General features: G+C 45.2%; 1 protein-coding gene across 1 annotated transcript in view; it reads right to left on the reverse strand.

Moving 5' to 3' along the window:
• kcnh3 (potassium voltage-gated channel, subfamily H (eag-related), member 3) overlaps window positions 1–14,717 on the reverse strand; it is a 115,272-nt gene extending 100,555 nt beyond the window's left edge. Inside the window, exon 1 of the mRNA XM_080019366.1 lies at window positions 14,627–14,717. Coding sequence (XP_079875492.1) covers window positions 14,627–14,702 — 76 coding nt within the window. The 5' untranslated portion in view covers window positions 14,703–14,717. The remainder of the gene's footprint in view (window positions 1–14,626) is intronic.
• Between the last annotated feature and the right edge of the window lie 2,798 nt (window positions 14,718–17,515).

Consider the following 17,515-nt stretch of genomic DNA (forward strand, 5'->3'; position numbering starts at 1 on the left):
ACAAGGGGGCCTGGCGTGGCGCTGTGGGCCCCGCTGGGACGGAAAGTCTGGGCTAGCCTCCGAGCTGTTGCTGCTGCTGTTTCCCTAGAGAGAGAGAGAGACACAAACTCATTTCAGCCCTAACGGCTCGGGGGCAAAACCCTCTCGTAACTGAGAACGGCTCCTACGGAGGGCGGAGGACTCCGACGCCGCACAGCCTCGGGCCAGACAGACGCCAACCCCTGCGAGCCAAGGCCTGTCTAGCCCTGCTGGATCACTGCGATGAGACCCACGGCTCACATCCTGTTCAGAGGAGCAAATTAATGAACAGTTTGCAGAATTTGGGAAAAATATTCATAAAATCGAGCGACTCTCGAGACAAAAATGGTCCAGGTGACCCCCACCCACACACTCGGTTCCACTTGAATTTACAACAGCCCCAAATCCAACATAAATCCGGTGTTCAAATTATTATAAAGTTGAAATGTTTCAGCAGGCCGCACGCAAAGCTAATGATGCTCGTGTGAAATTCGGACCATGGAGCATCGTCCATGAAACTCTCCAACTGTTCGTCCATGAACAGTTTGACACAGTAATTATGTACAGTAATCGTATGACTCATGTTGGCTATAATAGGAAACTTTTAATAACACCTTACAGGCACAAATGCGATACATGCGTAGACACGCGCACACACACACACACAAACACACACACACACACACACATATACACGCACACACACACACCCACACACACACACACTGGGAGCAGAAGCCTATACACGCATGCGGGCGTGCACACACGCAGACATCTTCACATCCGAGGGTGGATTTACAGGTAAAGCCAATTAGGTTGACGGCGGTCGACGGAGGAATTCAGGGTGCCAGTCACTCACTGTCACACTACGTCTTCCGTCGGCAGGTGGAGGTGAAAATACGAAGGACTGGGAGACCAGAGAGATCGATAAACAGCAGATGAAATGAAAGCCACACATGCAGTATATTACAGATACATCTACAGCGCTCCTATTGCTCTGGGATGAAGCCATATTCAAATCACAGATTCACCATTCATGCTGGTATACAAAATGAATACAATATTTTTCCCAAAGAGGATAAAGGATTAAGGATCACGGCATTGTTTTCGGATGTCGTTTTTTCCAACAACATCTCAAGCTGCCAGCTAATCCCTCATAACACAATCATTTTCTCCTGTGTGAAGTACACTGACTCCACCCCCCCGGGAGAGTCAGAAAGAAAAATGAGTAGAACGAGTAAAAGTGGAGTTGGGTCTAGTTTAGTTTGGTTTAGTTTTAGCTTTTGGGCCTCTGTCGATGCCGATCTGGTGTGCTCATCAACAGGTGCAGCCAGTCACACACTGACCAGCTGTCATTACCGCAGCCATATTCTTTTCTCTGCTGGAACATTGCTTGGGTGTTGGCTGGTGATGCTGGAGGAGAGAGAGAGAGAGACAGAGAGGGGAGGGGGGTGGGGGTTGGGGGGGTTGGGCATGTCTCCCTCTCCAGAGTCAATATTTGTTTGTGGTTAGACGGAGAGCGGGAAGGGATGGCCAAAAGGAGAGTTGTATTAGGGCTAATGATGCCATATAATGGTCATCTAGCAATCCATAGATAAACAAGCTGGGAGATGGACCTGTTTGTGCCCCTCACCCTCACACACACATTGATAATTCACCAAAGGGTTCTAAACGCTTTGGGTCGGAGGTGCTACCCCTGGACATACAGCAATCTGAAAAAAAAAAAAAAAAGCCTCTTCATCTTCTCTCCTTTCATCATTGAGCAGGTTGGAGGTAGGGAGTGACAGTCCCCAGGCTTTCGCTGCCAACCTCCGTTTGGGTCACTTGGCTGGGTCATGGCACGTCTGTTTGACTGGCGCACTGACTGCCTAACGGAGAGCACTCCCACTCCCAGACACACACACACACACACACAGACACACACACACACACACACACACCACCATTTTAAGACTCTCCCGTCCGCCACAAAAGAAGAAGGGTTTGTGGCAACCCTTCTTCTTTTACCCGATAGACCTTTATTAAAAGTCTTCTTCGCTACACGGCTCTCCTCCCCTCCTTGTCTTTCCTGGGGAGTTTGTTTGGATTGAAGTTGAAGTTGAGGATAAAAGTAAGTGTCCCACGCTGACCTTTCAAGCCGGCAAGTGTCACTCAAGGATTTTTTTTTTTTTTTTTTGTCCTCGGCAAACCCAGGAGAGAGCGCATGAATCAGTCAGTCCACCTGCTTCACTGACTCTGTATTGACCTTCAGCTGAAGAGCCGAAGAGCTTGATACAACTGCCTCAACATTTGGAAGATTAAGGCGCGGAAGGTCATGTTGCAAGAAGAATTCATTCATAACGGGTTGCATAATGGGTGGGAAGAGATCGTCCAACCATCCCTTCAACCATCATTTGACTTATTTTAAGACAAAGCATTCATCCTCCATTCTCAACTTTATCTGTCCCTCAGTGTGTTTTTTAAGTCACAACTAACTACAGTAAGTGTACTGTAAACCCAACACAATAAGGCCCAGGCAGTAATTTCCCTCACCCTCAAAGTCTGGGAGCACTTCTCTGTTTTTTTAATTGATATTTCTCACTCTTTTTATCCATTGTTTGTGCCATGCTGCGGTTATGATGCTCTTCTTAGTTATTTCTCCTTCAGTGCAAATTGGCCTCCTTGACAGAATGTCATCTCAAGGCTATAGGTGGCCTGCAGTTCTCTGTCCATGTGTATGTGCATCTAAGTGGGTGTGCTTGTATTTGTATACATTTGTGTGTGTGTGCGTGTGTGCGTGTGTGCGTGTGTGCATGTGTGTGTGTTTCCAATGGACAGAATGAAGCCCTTGGGGACAAGAACCTCCATCTGGAGATCATACCATCCTGCATATCACCACTTAAAACCAGGGCACACTCATAGCTGCCGTACCCCCATCACTGCAAACGTCCATTTTTCAGTCGGATGTGTTTGGCAATGCTGGAACAAGACTTGAGGTGTCATGTCCGTGTTAAGAGTGTCAACTGTAAGTCCCTTGGTCGTTTCCGTTCGCCACTGCCTTTTCCCGGTGCACAGCCCATCCTTTATAGAGGGGCCAGAGTCAGTAGGATGAAGAAGGCAGTGTTTTTTTCTCAGATGATTATGATATAAAAGGGAGATACACACGAGAAATGAACCGAGGATGTTGTGCGGTCGGAAAGTTCAGGGCCAGCCGTGCTACGCTTTGGCCACTCCATTTTTTCTTTCCGTGAGGCTGTTAATGAGTGGCAGCTTCTTTATTTTCTTTCCCTGGAACTGCACAGGTCCTAATAAACTGGTCTGGCCGAGCTCGGCCGCCGTTCATTTTGACATATTACTCTGGACCGGTCTAATGCATACCCCCCCCCCCCCCCCCCGCCGCCCCTCGCTTCGGCTTCATCAACCTCCAATTAGTGCCAAACACAGTGCCTGGTTCGGGCTCTTCCCACCTGCACAGGCTCGCTGTTCGGCCCTTTGCCTCACGCACAGCCTGACATTTTTTCAATCTGTTTTTCCTCCGCCAGTCCGTGTTCGACCTCATGCTACTCACTCCTTTCCTGTGTCTATGCCATCTTCACCCCCCACCCCACCACCACAAACACCTCCCCACCAACACACGCAGTGCAAAATGTCCATCTCTCCTCAGCGCGGAACCCTTTCCCGTCGCTGAGTCCAAGTAATTTTTTCCAAATGTCCTCGACGCTGCCCAAGTACAAAGGCACGAAGGGTCTCAATTAATTCTGAGCAACCGCACACAAAATCAAATGATTCCCCCGACAGAGTGAAGGCGAGAAAAGACATCTTGATATTTGAACACCTGTGCCTCGTGGCTGGTCTCGAAAGCCCCCCACAGCCTCGGCCTGATCTGTGCGCAGAGCCATTATAAGACCTGTTTGATTTGCTGCGGAAATTCCCTTCAAAGACGTGACCTCTGCCACTATTGGCCACGGGTGAATATATCCGTTTACACAAAGGTTACTTTGGGACTCCCTGACTGGCCGGTTATGTGGTCCCGCTGGTTAAAAATATCTGTTGAGCTTTATACAAGCAGAAATCTCTGTGGAGCGATAATCCCATATCAAACAGATGGATGTTACTCATGTCGGGGAAGGAAGATAACAATCTACTGAGATCCTTATGAGACATAGTTATTATGAGAAGAGCTGATTTTACCAACAATACACACAGGGTACATGCTGGTTTAAAACGCCACTGGGATTTTTTTTCGCTGTAATCTTTATTGTCCCTTATTATCTGGATTAACCAATTCATAAATATCCCCTTTAGTCACTTTTTAGTCATGTGGTCAAAGCGTCCATATTGATTACCTTAAACAGGCTTTAGCCAGGATGAATAATAAATGAGAGTTTGGGTAACTATTGATCGCAGCTCACTGCCTGCTTCCATGAAACACAGCCTGGCCATTGTCCCAAAAGCTGTGTGCGTGCGTGCGTGCGTGCGCGTGTGTGTGTGTGTGTGTGCAAAGAGCAGAGCAGTATGAGAGGTGAGAAGAGGGTGTGTGAGGTAAAGATTTCGACAGAGGTGTTATTGAAACCTGTATACTGTCATGTGTAAAGGCCAGTGGTATTTCCTAAGTCCACAACCTTGCTCTACATTTTAATCTGGTTCTTTCCATCCACAGCCCACAGGGGGGGTAGGGAGGGTGGGGGGTTGCACAGTCTTTCAGCCCCCTTCAGTTCGACAGCATCGGGCTGTTAAACAATTCATTCATTCACGCTGATTATCAAATTCATCATCAGACTGCGAGCGCGGCACAGGTCTAAAAGGAGCCTTTCAAATGGAGAAATAATGAAGTGAGCACCTCAATGAAAGCCCCGCCACGAGGGGGTTGGAGAGCTTTTCTATTTGATGGCGTTGTTAGTGCTTTCAAGATCGCAGTCCACGTGAGAAATAACTTGTTTAACCTGCACCATGGGGAGAAACTGTGAGAGGATACGGTGCAGCGCAGGGATCTGAAGTGTGTGTATGTGCGTATTCTCAGGGCTTGTGGCTGTAATTCAGTGAATGTGTAGGTCTTTTTGTGAGTGTGCACGTCCCTGTTTGGTGTCGGGGAGTCGGCCGTACAGCGGCAGGACGAACATGGTTATCGACTAAAGGATGGAGAGTGTGGAGATATGATGTCCTCAACTGACACAGCCCCGGACGCTTCTCCGTTTCACTAACCCCCACCCCAACCCCTCCACCCCTCCGGCGATCAATCAATCTCCACTTAAGCCCCGATCGGTCTCTCCATTGTCACGCTCTCGCTCCGAAAATGATTCCCGTGCCACGTACTCGCATGATTTAATTTCTGCCTTTTCGGCGGTGATGGAAGCGCTGCCTCACCTCTGGTGTTATCCATCTACCTCCGCCCGCATCTCCTCCTCACCCGCTCCTTTCTACTCATTTCATACACAAACAGGCCTCCATTTCAGCCTGCCTCCCCCGTGGAGTACCTATTGCCCGGGGGAGCCTCTCTCTCTCTCTCTCTCTCTCTCATTCTCTCTCCCTTTCACCCACCCCCCACACCCCCTTTGTCCTTTCTTTGTTTCTTCGCTGCTATCTCTCCTTCCCTGTCTTTCTCTCTTTCCGTGTTGTCCGGTGGTGATAATGAGAAGCAGATTGCCTCTGACCTGCAGCTTTTGCTCTGCCCCGGGGAGAACGGGGCTGTGGTGCAAACACATTCACACTCCATTAGCTGGCTGCAAACTATTATCTTTAATAGAGCATCGCACGCTGCCATTGTTGGATCGCAAAGCACGGGCATCCTTTGCAACGTGCGTCAGCATCATGGAACACAATGCGACCGTTGAGTTAGAGCGAAAAGTAAAAAGGGTTCATATTTATTTTATTTCCGGCGGGTTTTTCCCGATCTCAGAATCGCCGGGGTATTTTGTTGTTAATGTAATTATTTACAGCATGCTAGATTAAAGCAACAGCAGCTGATCCAGCTTCTTCTGTGTCGCAGAATGGAAGTCTTGTTTCAAAAATGTAACCAGAGGCCTCCACCACAACTACTTTAGGGCTCAGGGTCTCCAATGAACTATAGGCCTACCTGCATGTCGTTGGACACGGGGGGAATACTGTTCAATTCCGACACCTTTCCACCGCTTTTTCTTCCCCCCACCAGATGGGCAGAGATACATTGAAATGTGTCTAGAAACAGAATACAATTATGTGCCCATTAAAAATATGGAAATAAATAACAAATTAATTTTCTGAGCAAATGACATGTCATTTGTATTTCAAAATGCAAAAATACATAAAGTAACCTGCTACTGACTGTGGTTGACGCCACGTCACTGAGGGAATCAAGCAAGCCCAAAACAAGTGTCTTGCATTTGAAACACATATTCCCTGTTTTATTTAAATGAACAGTAATATTAATTCCGTCATTACAAAAGAAGGCCAACTGAATCTGATGACAGAAGGGCTGTGTAATGAAGGGAATCAAGCAAGCCCAAAACAAGTGTATTGCCAAAACAAAACTATTATCCATTATCCATAAAACCTTTCACCTTTTCCTTTCTCTTATTTAAATGAGCATACTAAACACTTTTCAATCGGTCATTTCCTTTGAGATGATTTTAGGCACAACGACCACATAAAATAATGTTATAATTCTTTGCTTTATTTTGTAATTTTACATTTGCACAAACATTTCTGATTACCTGTAGAGGAGATGCAGGTCTCAAACGGGGTAGTGTGGTGACTCTGGAGCGCCATTTGAGTCAATATTGATTAATGAATTAATTAATTAATTATACATTATAACATTTACATGAAACAATAAATCTTACAATAAAACAAACTTTTAAATGATGCCTTGTAGATTTAATATGAGTGAACATTCAGCTACTGGATTTCTTATTTTTCACCTCAAATTTGTTCGGAAACTGATTTTGGTGGACTGATAAGGTGAAATCAGTGAACGTTCACGGACTAAATACAACGGAATCCAGAAGACATGCTCAAACCCCATTGGCTCACAGAGCTACAGTAGGGGCCTCAGGACGGTGGCGCCACCCACTAAACAGACCATCCTGGGACGGGATGGTTTAGAGGCATGTAAGAATGGTTGGAATGCATAATCTGAGTGGTATTCTCAGTAAAAAAAAGTTGAAAATATGCAGGAGCAATGTGCCTTGATCCCGGGTGCAAAGTCTGTTCCCCGGCAGCGGGAGTCGTGGGCCCGCTTCTGTCGGGACCCGGCATCCATTAAGGCTTGCCTGGTCAACCTCCCGCAGCCTTTCACAGAGGTTGTGGAGGTAGCCCAGGCTGAACACCAAGTTGACTGGGGTACTGAGTTTGTGTCCAAGCATAAGTGCTGCTGGAGTGCAGAGACCATCACTTTACCTCAACAGCTCATGACTCGTCACAATTTCGAACATTAAAAATATTACTTTTTTTTTTTTTCCTCTTCAGAATACATCCATACATTTTTTCAAGTGATAATCATAACTAAGTTTCCACAAAAATAAAAATTCTACACTTGTACTTTCGTTTATCCCTTATTATATAATCTCGGACCATGGTAAGCCTCACATTTGCACAGATTCTGGTGGTACTAAGAAATTCTTATGCAACAGATTTCTACCTTTCCAAATGCCCTCTCTTTCACACAATTGATAACTGTCCACCATCTTCTTCATCCGTCATCGTCCTTTGATTCTAATTCCTCATACAAGATATCCATTTCTGTTGGGGCTCGATAGAGGTCAGTCAGCCAAGGTCTTAAAAGTTCCCACACTATTTGGTTGAATGAGCATGACCAAAGTAGGTGGGTTGTATTCTCCCTGTTACCACAGTTTTGTCTTGGACATTTGGCATCTTGTGAGGGTTGCCTTCCCTTCATAAAGGTTTTTTGTTTGGAGACAGTCATGTACTACCTTCCAGGCCAAGTCCTCGTGTTCATTTAACAGGAGTGGGTTGTTAACGTTCCTCCATACTCTAATGCAATTTCACTCTGTCAAGGTCCCTCCCGGCACCAGTCTTGAGACGTCGGGTGCTAGGAATCCCTTCACCGTACACCGGCTCACATGTCGTGCCGAAATCTTGCACACGGCTTTTTAAACATATACTTAACAATCAAACTTAATAACTTAACTCTCAAAGTTTGAACAAAATGCATGCTGGGAAACAGGAAGGCATGCATTTCAGGCGATGTTGCGGAGTACCGCAAAAGTAATGTAACAAGTAGTGTAACAAATGACTTTCAACAGGGAGTAATAAGTAAATTAAGGCATTACCTTTTTTGAAGTAATGAGTAATGTGTAATACATTAAGTTTTTTTGAGTAACGACCCTAACAGCGGGTCCGAACAGAAGCCTACGACTCCCACTGCCGGGGAACAGACTGCACCCGGGCCCCAGGTGTTGGTCTACAGCCGAACAGCTGTCCGGCGTGGTGTACTGGGTGCGGCCGGTCAAGCGGAACCTGGTGGTGGCCATGATCGGCTCACTCCCAGCTGACCCCTTGCTCCAACCAAGGAGGCATCAGGAGCTGAGGACCCGCTTCGAGCAACCACTCCCACCACTTTTGCATAGGAGAGCGCAAATGGCAAGCGCCATTGCATACAACAGATAAATATATAAATGTGGAATAATGAAATAAAAGTCCCCTGAAATGAATGAAAATTGTCTTTTTTAATACATTTTTTAATATATTATACCGACCCCTGAGGCCTGTCCCAGTGTGTGAGAACAGGAAAATATAACCCAAGACAACATAACACTTCTTCCCAAAGATAATTCTCCCTGAAGAAGAAAGTCTTGAGTAAAAAACAGATCACAAATTGAATGTTTTTGTGGTAATCGCTAGAATTTGTACAAAACGCGAGTCGTGCATCGTAGGGAATAATGTAACGATTTACAAAGGGAAAAATTGTTAAGTGATGGCTTGGGTAAACATCGATCCATCCAGCCTCACTACATATAAATATAGTACAATATATAAAGGAGTAAATATAGATTTATATATATTATACATAAAACTAGATTAACTAATTTATATATTTATATTTACATATATTTATTCCCTGATTTATTTATTTCAGGATTTATTTCATAGACATATTCATTTCATAGGTGTATTTATTTATGTATTAATTTATGTAATTATCTATTTAATATTGACTCAAAGGGTGTTCCATAAGCAACGAGGGATAGGCACTGGCACATGCATCAAGTTTTTCTAATGCATCTAGCAAGTCAAGACTTGCATCAAGTCATGGGACACATACCAACAGTCAAAACGGCACAATAGGGCTACTGCTTACAAGAAATATAAGCATAACATAAATACAGTATATGATATCCTATTTCATTGTCAAACACTTAAAGTCATTTAAGCATTTTTAAATGCTAAAATAAGATGGCCAAATGTATTAAGTATGTGTATTTGTATTATTTTTTACTCGGATCAGATACAAATTGCAATACGCAAAAGTCAGTTAAATACATACTTTAAATACATCTAATTGAAATAATGCCCATCTCTGCCCACCTTGATAAAACGTTGGATGAAAAAACTTGGATGGATCGATGTTTACCCAAACCCCCTTTTACTACATTTTCCCTTTGTTAATCGTTACATTATTCCGTACGATGCACGACTCTCATTTTGGACAAATTCTAGTGATTGCCACAAAAACATTGCGTTTTTTATCCGTTTTTTACCCAAGACTTCCTTCCGAGCGTGAATAATCTCTGGGAAGAAGCGTTTTGTTGTCTTCGGTTATATTTGCTTGTTCTCACACACTGGGATAAGCCTCAGCATAATGAACGGCTAACAGAGAGCGAAACGCTACCGCCCAGACATTTCACTCTATCCCCCCGTTCTTCCTCGCTACGCAATCCAGAGTCAATAAAGCGTCTCCCACCGAGCGTTGATCCCGCTCATCTCATCTTCAAACAAATTCTGACTCAACTCGCCGTGGAGCTGAAACACATGAATTGGGTCTGGGCGTGGATTATTTTTTTCTCCCCTCCAGCCAGAGAACATATTGTGCGTGCGTAGTATAGCGCTTGCCCAAGGCATAAATTCACCAGGTGACGGAGCAGAGCCGGAGCTATTATCGCAGGCCTATCATAACCATCTGTCCCTCCCGGAGGAGAGGCAATCAAGGGGCCAGAGCAGCGAGCGCCATGGGGGAGATGCACACCTGAGACAGGACAATGCTTCACTACTAATCTGCACTGTCAAATGCACACCAACACCATACACACACACGCGCGCGCGCGCGCACACACACACACACGCACGCACGCGCACACACACACACACAGGGAGGCGGTGATGGGTTTATTTCCCCACAGCCCGCAGCCACTAAACACTCTTTTTTACACATGTAAACACACAATGAGTGTGTGTGTGTGTGTGTGTGTGTGTGTGTGTGTGTGTGTGTGTGTGTGTGTGTGTGTGTGTGTGTGTGTGTGTGTGCAGGGGGGTGGGGGGTGGGGGGGTGGATGGGGGTGGGGGGGAGCTCCTCTTACCAGAGTGCAGAGGATAAGGGGAGGTCGGCGGCGAGAGTGAGAGAGGAGGGAGAGTGAGTGAAAGGGGGCGAGAGGAGATAAACAGAGAAAGAGAAATGAAAGACATTGAAAGACAGAGAGGGATGTAGAAAAGGACAGCGTGTACAGCACGGGCAGATGTGTTGAACTGAAGCGAAGCTCAGTCGGACAAGACTAGTGAGGGGATGTGAGGTTGTATTAAATGACTAATATCTACTTTGAGTTTGCGATTCTCCCTTCTAAATCCCTGACATTAGCCCAAAGATTGGGAAGATATCTTCAGGATAAGCGGTACATTCCAATACCAAGTCCAATAAAAGCAATGGTTTCATGTTTGAAGGCTGAGACGGAGAGTGACAAACAGATGCACAGAAAGCTCCAGTATGCAGAGGAAAACAACGAATGCAAATTGTATGCACATGTGAAAAACTCACATTTAGGGAGTTCACCTTTTAAATGCTACACAGAATATTTTCAACTGCGAGAACATGGGAGACAGACGGAGTGAGAGAGAGAGAGGGAGAGGGAGAAAGAGAGAGAGAGACCAAAAGGAAGAGAAAAACAGGAGAAAAAGATAAATAGAAAACCGACAGAAAGTCAGAGAAAGAAACAGACTGTGTGTGTGTGTGTGTGTGTGTGTGTGTGTGTATGGTGTATGTGTGTGCGTGCGTGCGTGCATGTGTGTGAGAGAGAGAGAGAGAGAGAGAGAGAGAGAGAGAGAGAGAGAGGGAAGATGCTGGGGCAGCCAGGAGGCGAGGTGCTGGTCCAGACCCTCCCACTGTCCTGTGACAAGCAGAGTTCATGTTCTAAACCCGATTAGGACCAAGCCCAGACCGGCTCAATTAAAAGCAGCGATTGACTTAGCCATGCTCCAAACAGATGCTACCTCTCCTTGAGAAGAGCACAAAACACACACACACACACACACACAGACACACACAGACACACACACACACACACACACACACCTCAAATTCTCCCATATTAGAATATTGGTGGTGATGATCCTTCAAAAGCACATATGAACGCTTATGGACAGTGTGTGTGTGCGTGTGTGTGCGTGTGTGTGTGTGTGCGTGTGTGTGCGTGTGTGTGTGTGTGTGTGTGTGTGTGTCCACGCGCGTGTTCCATTCCCCCGTGCGCAGCCCTAATGGGTGGGCTCACAGTCTTCGTCACTGATGGGTATATAAATAAAAGTATGATTCAAAGGGCGAGGTGTGAGCAGGCAGTCTGGCTACAACGTGATTCGAGACCTAATTTAAAGTGTGTGACGGCGTGTGGAACATGAATATGTTCCTCCATTTTTCTCCCATGCGTCACGATTGAGATCCGTTCCCTGCTGGCGATATTGACGGTCCAGGTATTAAAGTGTTCATTGGCATGCATGCTTAATACCATCCAAGTGTGGTTGGTGTGCGTTACACGTCCTGTTGGTGTGAGCCCTGGAATAGGACGGTCCTCACAGTTTAAGCGGATGCATTTCAAGATGATTGATCAGATAAGTGCATAATCAAGTTGGATGTGTGGTTTGAGCGAAGGGCGGAGGACGAATTATAAGCCATTGACGCTATGCATGGGTGTGCACAAGTGTGTGTCAGTGCGTCTGACCAGGGAAGAACAGAAATTTTTCAAAGGACAAACTGGCTACCTCCCTTTGACGCCATCGCATTTCCAGTAACGGAGCGTATGCATGAGGCAGGAGCTCAGACGTAGAATAGGTTTTGTCCACATATATTAGGAAGGAAGTGATATTTACGTTGGCATTTACATCTTTATATTTCAGTCATTTTAACAAATGGGTTGATCCAAAGCAACGCACGAGAAGCGAAAAAGCAACAATAACAGCAGAATACCTCCGGCCCGAGGAGGGATTCTGAGACTTGGCGGCAAGACCGTCTCCACCACAGCATGTTGGCCTTTGACTCTCACTGCAGGTCCACCCCCTCGGGCGGTCCCTAGAAACCCCAAAGTCCAACACTGATTCAACCAGCTTCAAGCCTTTGCCGCCGGCCAGATAGGGGTCGGACATTGCAGACAGAGTAAGCCCGCGGAGCGAGATCATCTGCGAGAAAGAAGCGACACTCAACACGGGCTTCAGCGAGACAGGTGGCTTTGGATAAGCGTGGTTATTGGCTGTTCCTTAAGATCGTGAGATAGCCCCTTCATACATAGAAAGGCATGTCATGTCTTGGCCCAGCCGGCTCCCCTCTGCTCCCTGATTCTCATGTAAGTGCTGGCTTTAATGAGGAGCTTTGAGGGACGGGCACACTGCCTCAAACCAATGTCACACCATTTAAACACACAAATGTTTGTCTGTCACAACCAGCAACTTTATATTTAGCTGGCCCCGAATTCCCCCTCCCTGGACAGCACCAACACAAACACTCACGTTTTCTTCCGAGCCGCTGTCCTACGCACGCTCCCGCCCTCCCAACACCCACACGCACCCTCCCTTCACCCTCTCCTCCTCTTCTGACAAGCCGAAAAAGCCGCGATGAATTCCTGACATCTATGCAAGTTAATTACAATGACTGCACATCCACTGCTGGAGGTGTGTAATTAGCGGCAGCGCGGCAAATGGAGGGACTGTGTTTCATCGGCTCGGAGAGAGGGGAAAGAGAAACAGCACGGCTCGGGCCGCTTCTTTGTGGGCAGCGAGGGCTAATCTGCGTGGAAGGAAACGCCGCTCGCGTCTTTTTGCGTTTGTGGCGTTTGCCTTTGCACGTCGTGGATGTGGACGCAAAAGAAAACACATGCTACTGCGAGTGTGCCAGTGCCGCAAACATGTTCATATGGATGAATGTTGGTCGGTATGATGGGGTGAGCCCCTCTCTGTGTGTGTGAGTGTGTGAGAGATGTTGTTAATAATTAATGTCGGCTATATGATTATAGTGTTTGAGGTTATCCCTACAGAGTACAGAGCAGCAACATGTTACTTTACTTTAACGGTACAGGGCTTTGAGTGCAACCTCTATCCATTTGTTAGGCTCTTAGCAGGGAGATAAAAAAAATATTATATATATATATATATTTTATATATATACATATATAAATATATATTTCTAAGGTCACCAGAGGCCAATAAACCATATTCAGCTGGAAAAGAGTCACATGAAATTTATTTTAAAAGCCGAGACTTTAAAAAAAAAGAAAGACAAAGACCGGCAAATAAAGCCATGCCACATATTGTCACCTTTGTTTCCTGTTTTATGAACTTATTCTAAGTTAGAATCTCGATTGGGAGGGCAGGGATGAAGGAGAAATCTTTAAGGGTGGAATGCCAAGGTGGGATTGGGATTGGGAGCGGCCTCTCATCAGTCATTCCACTGAGCACGTCAGAAAAACAACAACAACAACAACAACAAAATAAATAAAAAATAAATGTAAACGGAGCCTGCATCTCGCACCCGCCCACCTCCCCAGCATGGGGCTGCTCTGCTCATCGCATCTGTTCACAATACATCCCTGCCAAAAAAAAAACACAACAAAAAAAAAAAAAAACTGGAAAAAAAAAAAAAAAACCCCGGTGGATACATCCCACCTCCCCCTCTCCCACAGCTCTGCGTGTGAATGACGAATAATGTGGAATAATATGGAAAATGTGCTGAACCTTTTTATCGGGAAGCGAAGAGCCCAAGTGAACTGACGCTCGGGACCACGTGTCTCAAAGGAGACACCGGAGTAAACGGTGTTTGGGGGAGAATGGGAAGAAAGAAAAAATCCACCAGTGAGACATTTCTAGTATTTGTCCAGGAGGTCCAGGCAAAAGTGGCACGGTCTTGGTGCGTTGCACGCGGGAAGAAATGTGATTCAATGCGATTCTTCCGATTCCGATGTGACATGACGTGGCGCGACTCGTGTTTATAATGGAATATATATATATATATAAAAATATATATATTCCAAAATATAACTGGAGAGGGGCTGTGATGTAATTTGGAGATGGTTGCGAAATAGCCCGAGAAAAACGTGCCCTTTGATGCACTTGCATCAATGCATCAATGTTCCGTTTACTAACCGCAAGAAAAGTTATACTTGGATGGAACCAAGGGGGGATGGGTGGAGAGACGCGCCAGGCGGGCTCGGTATATGGTACTCACGGGTGCCATCGAAGCGGGTGGCGATGGTGTCCAGGAAGGTGTTCTGCGGGGCCAGGAGCCCTCTCATCACGGGCATCCTGCTCCGGGTCGACTGGCTCCTCCGGCCCCGGCCCCTGGACCCGTCCGGGTCCTCAGACCCGAAGCCGGGCAGGAACCGGGAGGTGCCCGGCGCGCATCCCAGCCCCTGCAGGAGCGCGCCGATCCGAGAGACGCGCGGTGGCTCCACGTTGGGCTGTGACCATGTCCCCCTCAGAAGAACGCGCACATCACTGGGTGGTGGTGGTGGTGGTGGTGGTGGTGGCGGTGATCAAGTAAAGAAGTAGCACCTGAGGGTTTTTTTTTTGTTTATTTTGTTTTTTTTGGGGGGGGGGCACTGATGCAACCCACTCACCGGGATTGTCTTCTACATTTGTAAAAGAAAAGAGAAGAAAACACAGTGGGAACACGGCCCCCCGGAGTGATGGAGAGGCGAGGGCGGACACTGGGCGAGCCGCAAGTTTCGGGTGCTGATGCTGCTTCGGGATGGAGCAGTGTGGATGGGAGCGGAGTCAGGCTCCTCCTCGATCATCCGAATCTCCTCCTCCTCCTTTCTCTCACCCCCACCTCTCTCCTCCACTCCCTCTCAAATTCCATTTACAATTCACAGGGCTGTTTTGGCACGGGAAATACATGTTTGTATCGAGCGCATAAATACAGAAAACGAAATGGGAATGTACTGCACAATCCAAAGTTAAAAAACAGAATGTTGCTGCGAAAGAATGTATAGATATGTGAGCATAGCCTCAAATGTAAATAAAAATGTTGAAACATTGCTGTTGAAAAATCTCTCGATACAAGACATGCACATCTCCCTCTCCCCGTCTCTCTCTCTCCCTCCCTCCCTCCCTCCCTCCCTCTCTGTTATCTTGGTTACTAGAGCGGATGCCGACTCACGTGACTTATTTTGGGACTCTCTCTCTCTCTCTCTCTCTCTGGTCCAGGGTGAAAACCATCATGGTTTGTTTTTTTGTTTTTTTTTTTCTTTTAAAGGCGAGTTGCATTGACTATTCCGTGACCCGGTGCTCAGTAAATATTTGTGCGCCTTTATGGAAAGACGCCTATGAAAGACAACGATATGGAACAGAAAAGGTTCGCCCCCAGGCGGAGATCTTTTCATACCAAGAGCATTGGTCGTATCTGAGTAGGTAAATATAGGAAACAAGTAGAGAATAGGAAGACCAGTACACATAATAATAATAATAATAATAATAATAATAATAATAATAATAATAATAATAATAATAATAATAACAATAATAATAATAATAATATATAGTGATGATACCACTACTGCTACTACTACTACATCTACTATTATATGATACATATTATTTGTAATGAAAACAACAAAAATGAAAATACAACAACATCAACAACAACAATTATAATAATAATAATAATAATAATAATAATAACAGTAATAATAATAATAAGAAGAAGAAGAAGAAGAAACTAAAAGTTTTTGTCCCAAGAAGGTTATCAACAAATTGATTTGAATATAATTCATTGAATTCAATATAGTTGTCCAACAGTGATACAACAGTGATTTGTATAATTAAACAAATGACACACGGGGCTTACAAAAACACTCGCTGGCCCTCTCTCCCACTGCAGTTGAGCAGGCAGAACCAGACCCCTCCACCTTTAGGTATTGGAGAGCGTGTTATGATGTGGTGCTCTGCCATCTAGTGGCAATCACACAAGTCTGTCTTTACAATAATCTGAAACCGACACCGATAAGTCTGAGACTTCTATGTTTAGTGCCCAGCAGGGAAAATACATTTTTATACTTCAATGTTTATGTATTTGGTTAGGGTCCATAATTTTAGGTTTAGGATTGGAAATGGTTCCGTTAATCGATTAGGAATAGATTGACAGGGCATCAGCGTGGGGATTCATAAAACGGATGTCGTTGGCCAGGCAAAAGTAAGACAAAAACAAAATTGAAGTTATTTTACAAAAGTGTAAATAATAAAACAAAAGAAATTGTCAATATTAATAATAAAAAAGGATTATAATACTGTAGATAATAAAATAAAAATGGTGGATTTAGAACTGCATTGAAAGAACAAGAGTAAAAGTTAAATATACAAATAAATATATAGCAAAAATAAACTGAATGCAGTATAAAACTTGCTTGAAAATACACTCAGAATCAATGATAGTAAATAAATTAAGTTGTCACTATTAACGGTCTATCCTCCCCGTTTGTATAAAATGTATTTTTGGTCATACGACTGAGACAAAGCCATACTGCTCATTGAGAATAATAGGGTGAGAAATTATTATCGGCAGTTCCCTCAGTGGGTAAAACTTTAAACCGGGGTTGGCCAACCGTGCAAAACAGTTGAAAGTTCCAACATTTAAAAGAGCAATAGAATGAAGCAATCACAGTTACTAATATTTGTATACAAGAGCATTTTATCCAAGTACCTGGTACAGAACAATTCAGTTCGGTTGCAGATTTCCTCCGTGGGAGTGGGATGGGGAGCGTAAGGACTACTCCGAGATGGTACCCACACCATGCTGATTGATCCCCCACTGCATTTAAGAGTTGGCACGGCACTCTGGATTGATGTTCTCTGAATGTACACCTGGCTGGCTGTAGGACATAGTGTGCAAGACGACTCATTAGACCAGATGTGTTTTTTCCATTGCTCACAGGTCCAGTTACAACATCTTAAAGTCCCAGCTAGATACAGTGTGAAATCCTGTATTCCCACATTATAATAAACAGCGATTTAATGCATGCATTGCTTTATATGTTGATGGAAATAACATATAACAACATGGAACCTGCCACCATAGCTTTACCAAGAATGCACTGATTGGGCATGCACAATAAGTGAC

This window comes from Zeus faber, assembly GCF_960531495.2.
Source record: "Zeus faber genome assembly, chromosome: 18".
NCBI classification, from domain to species: Eukaryota; Metazoa; Chordata; class Actinopteri; order Zeiformes; family Zeidae; genus Zeus; species Zeus faber.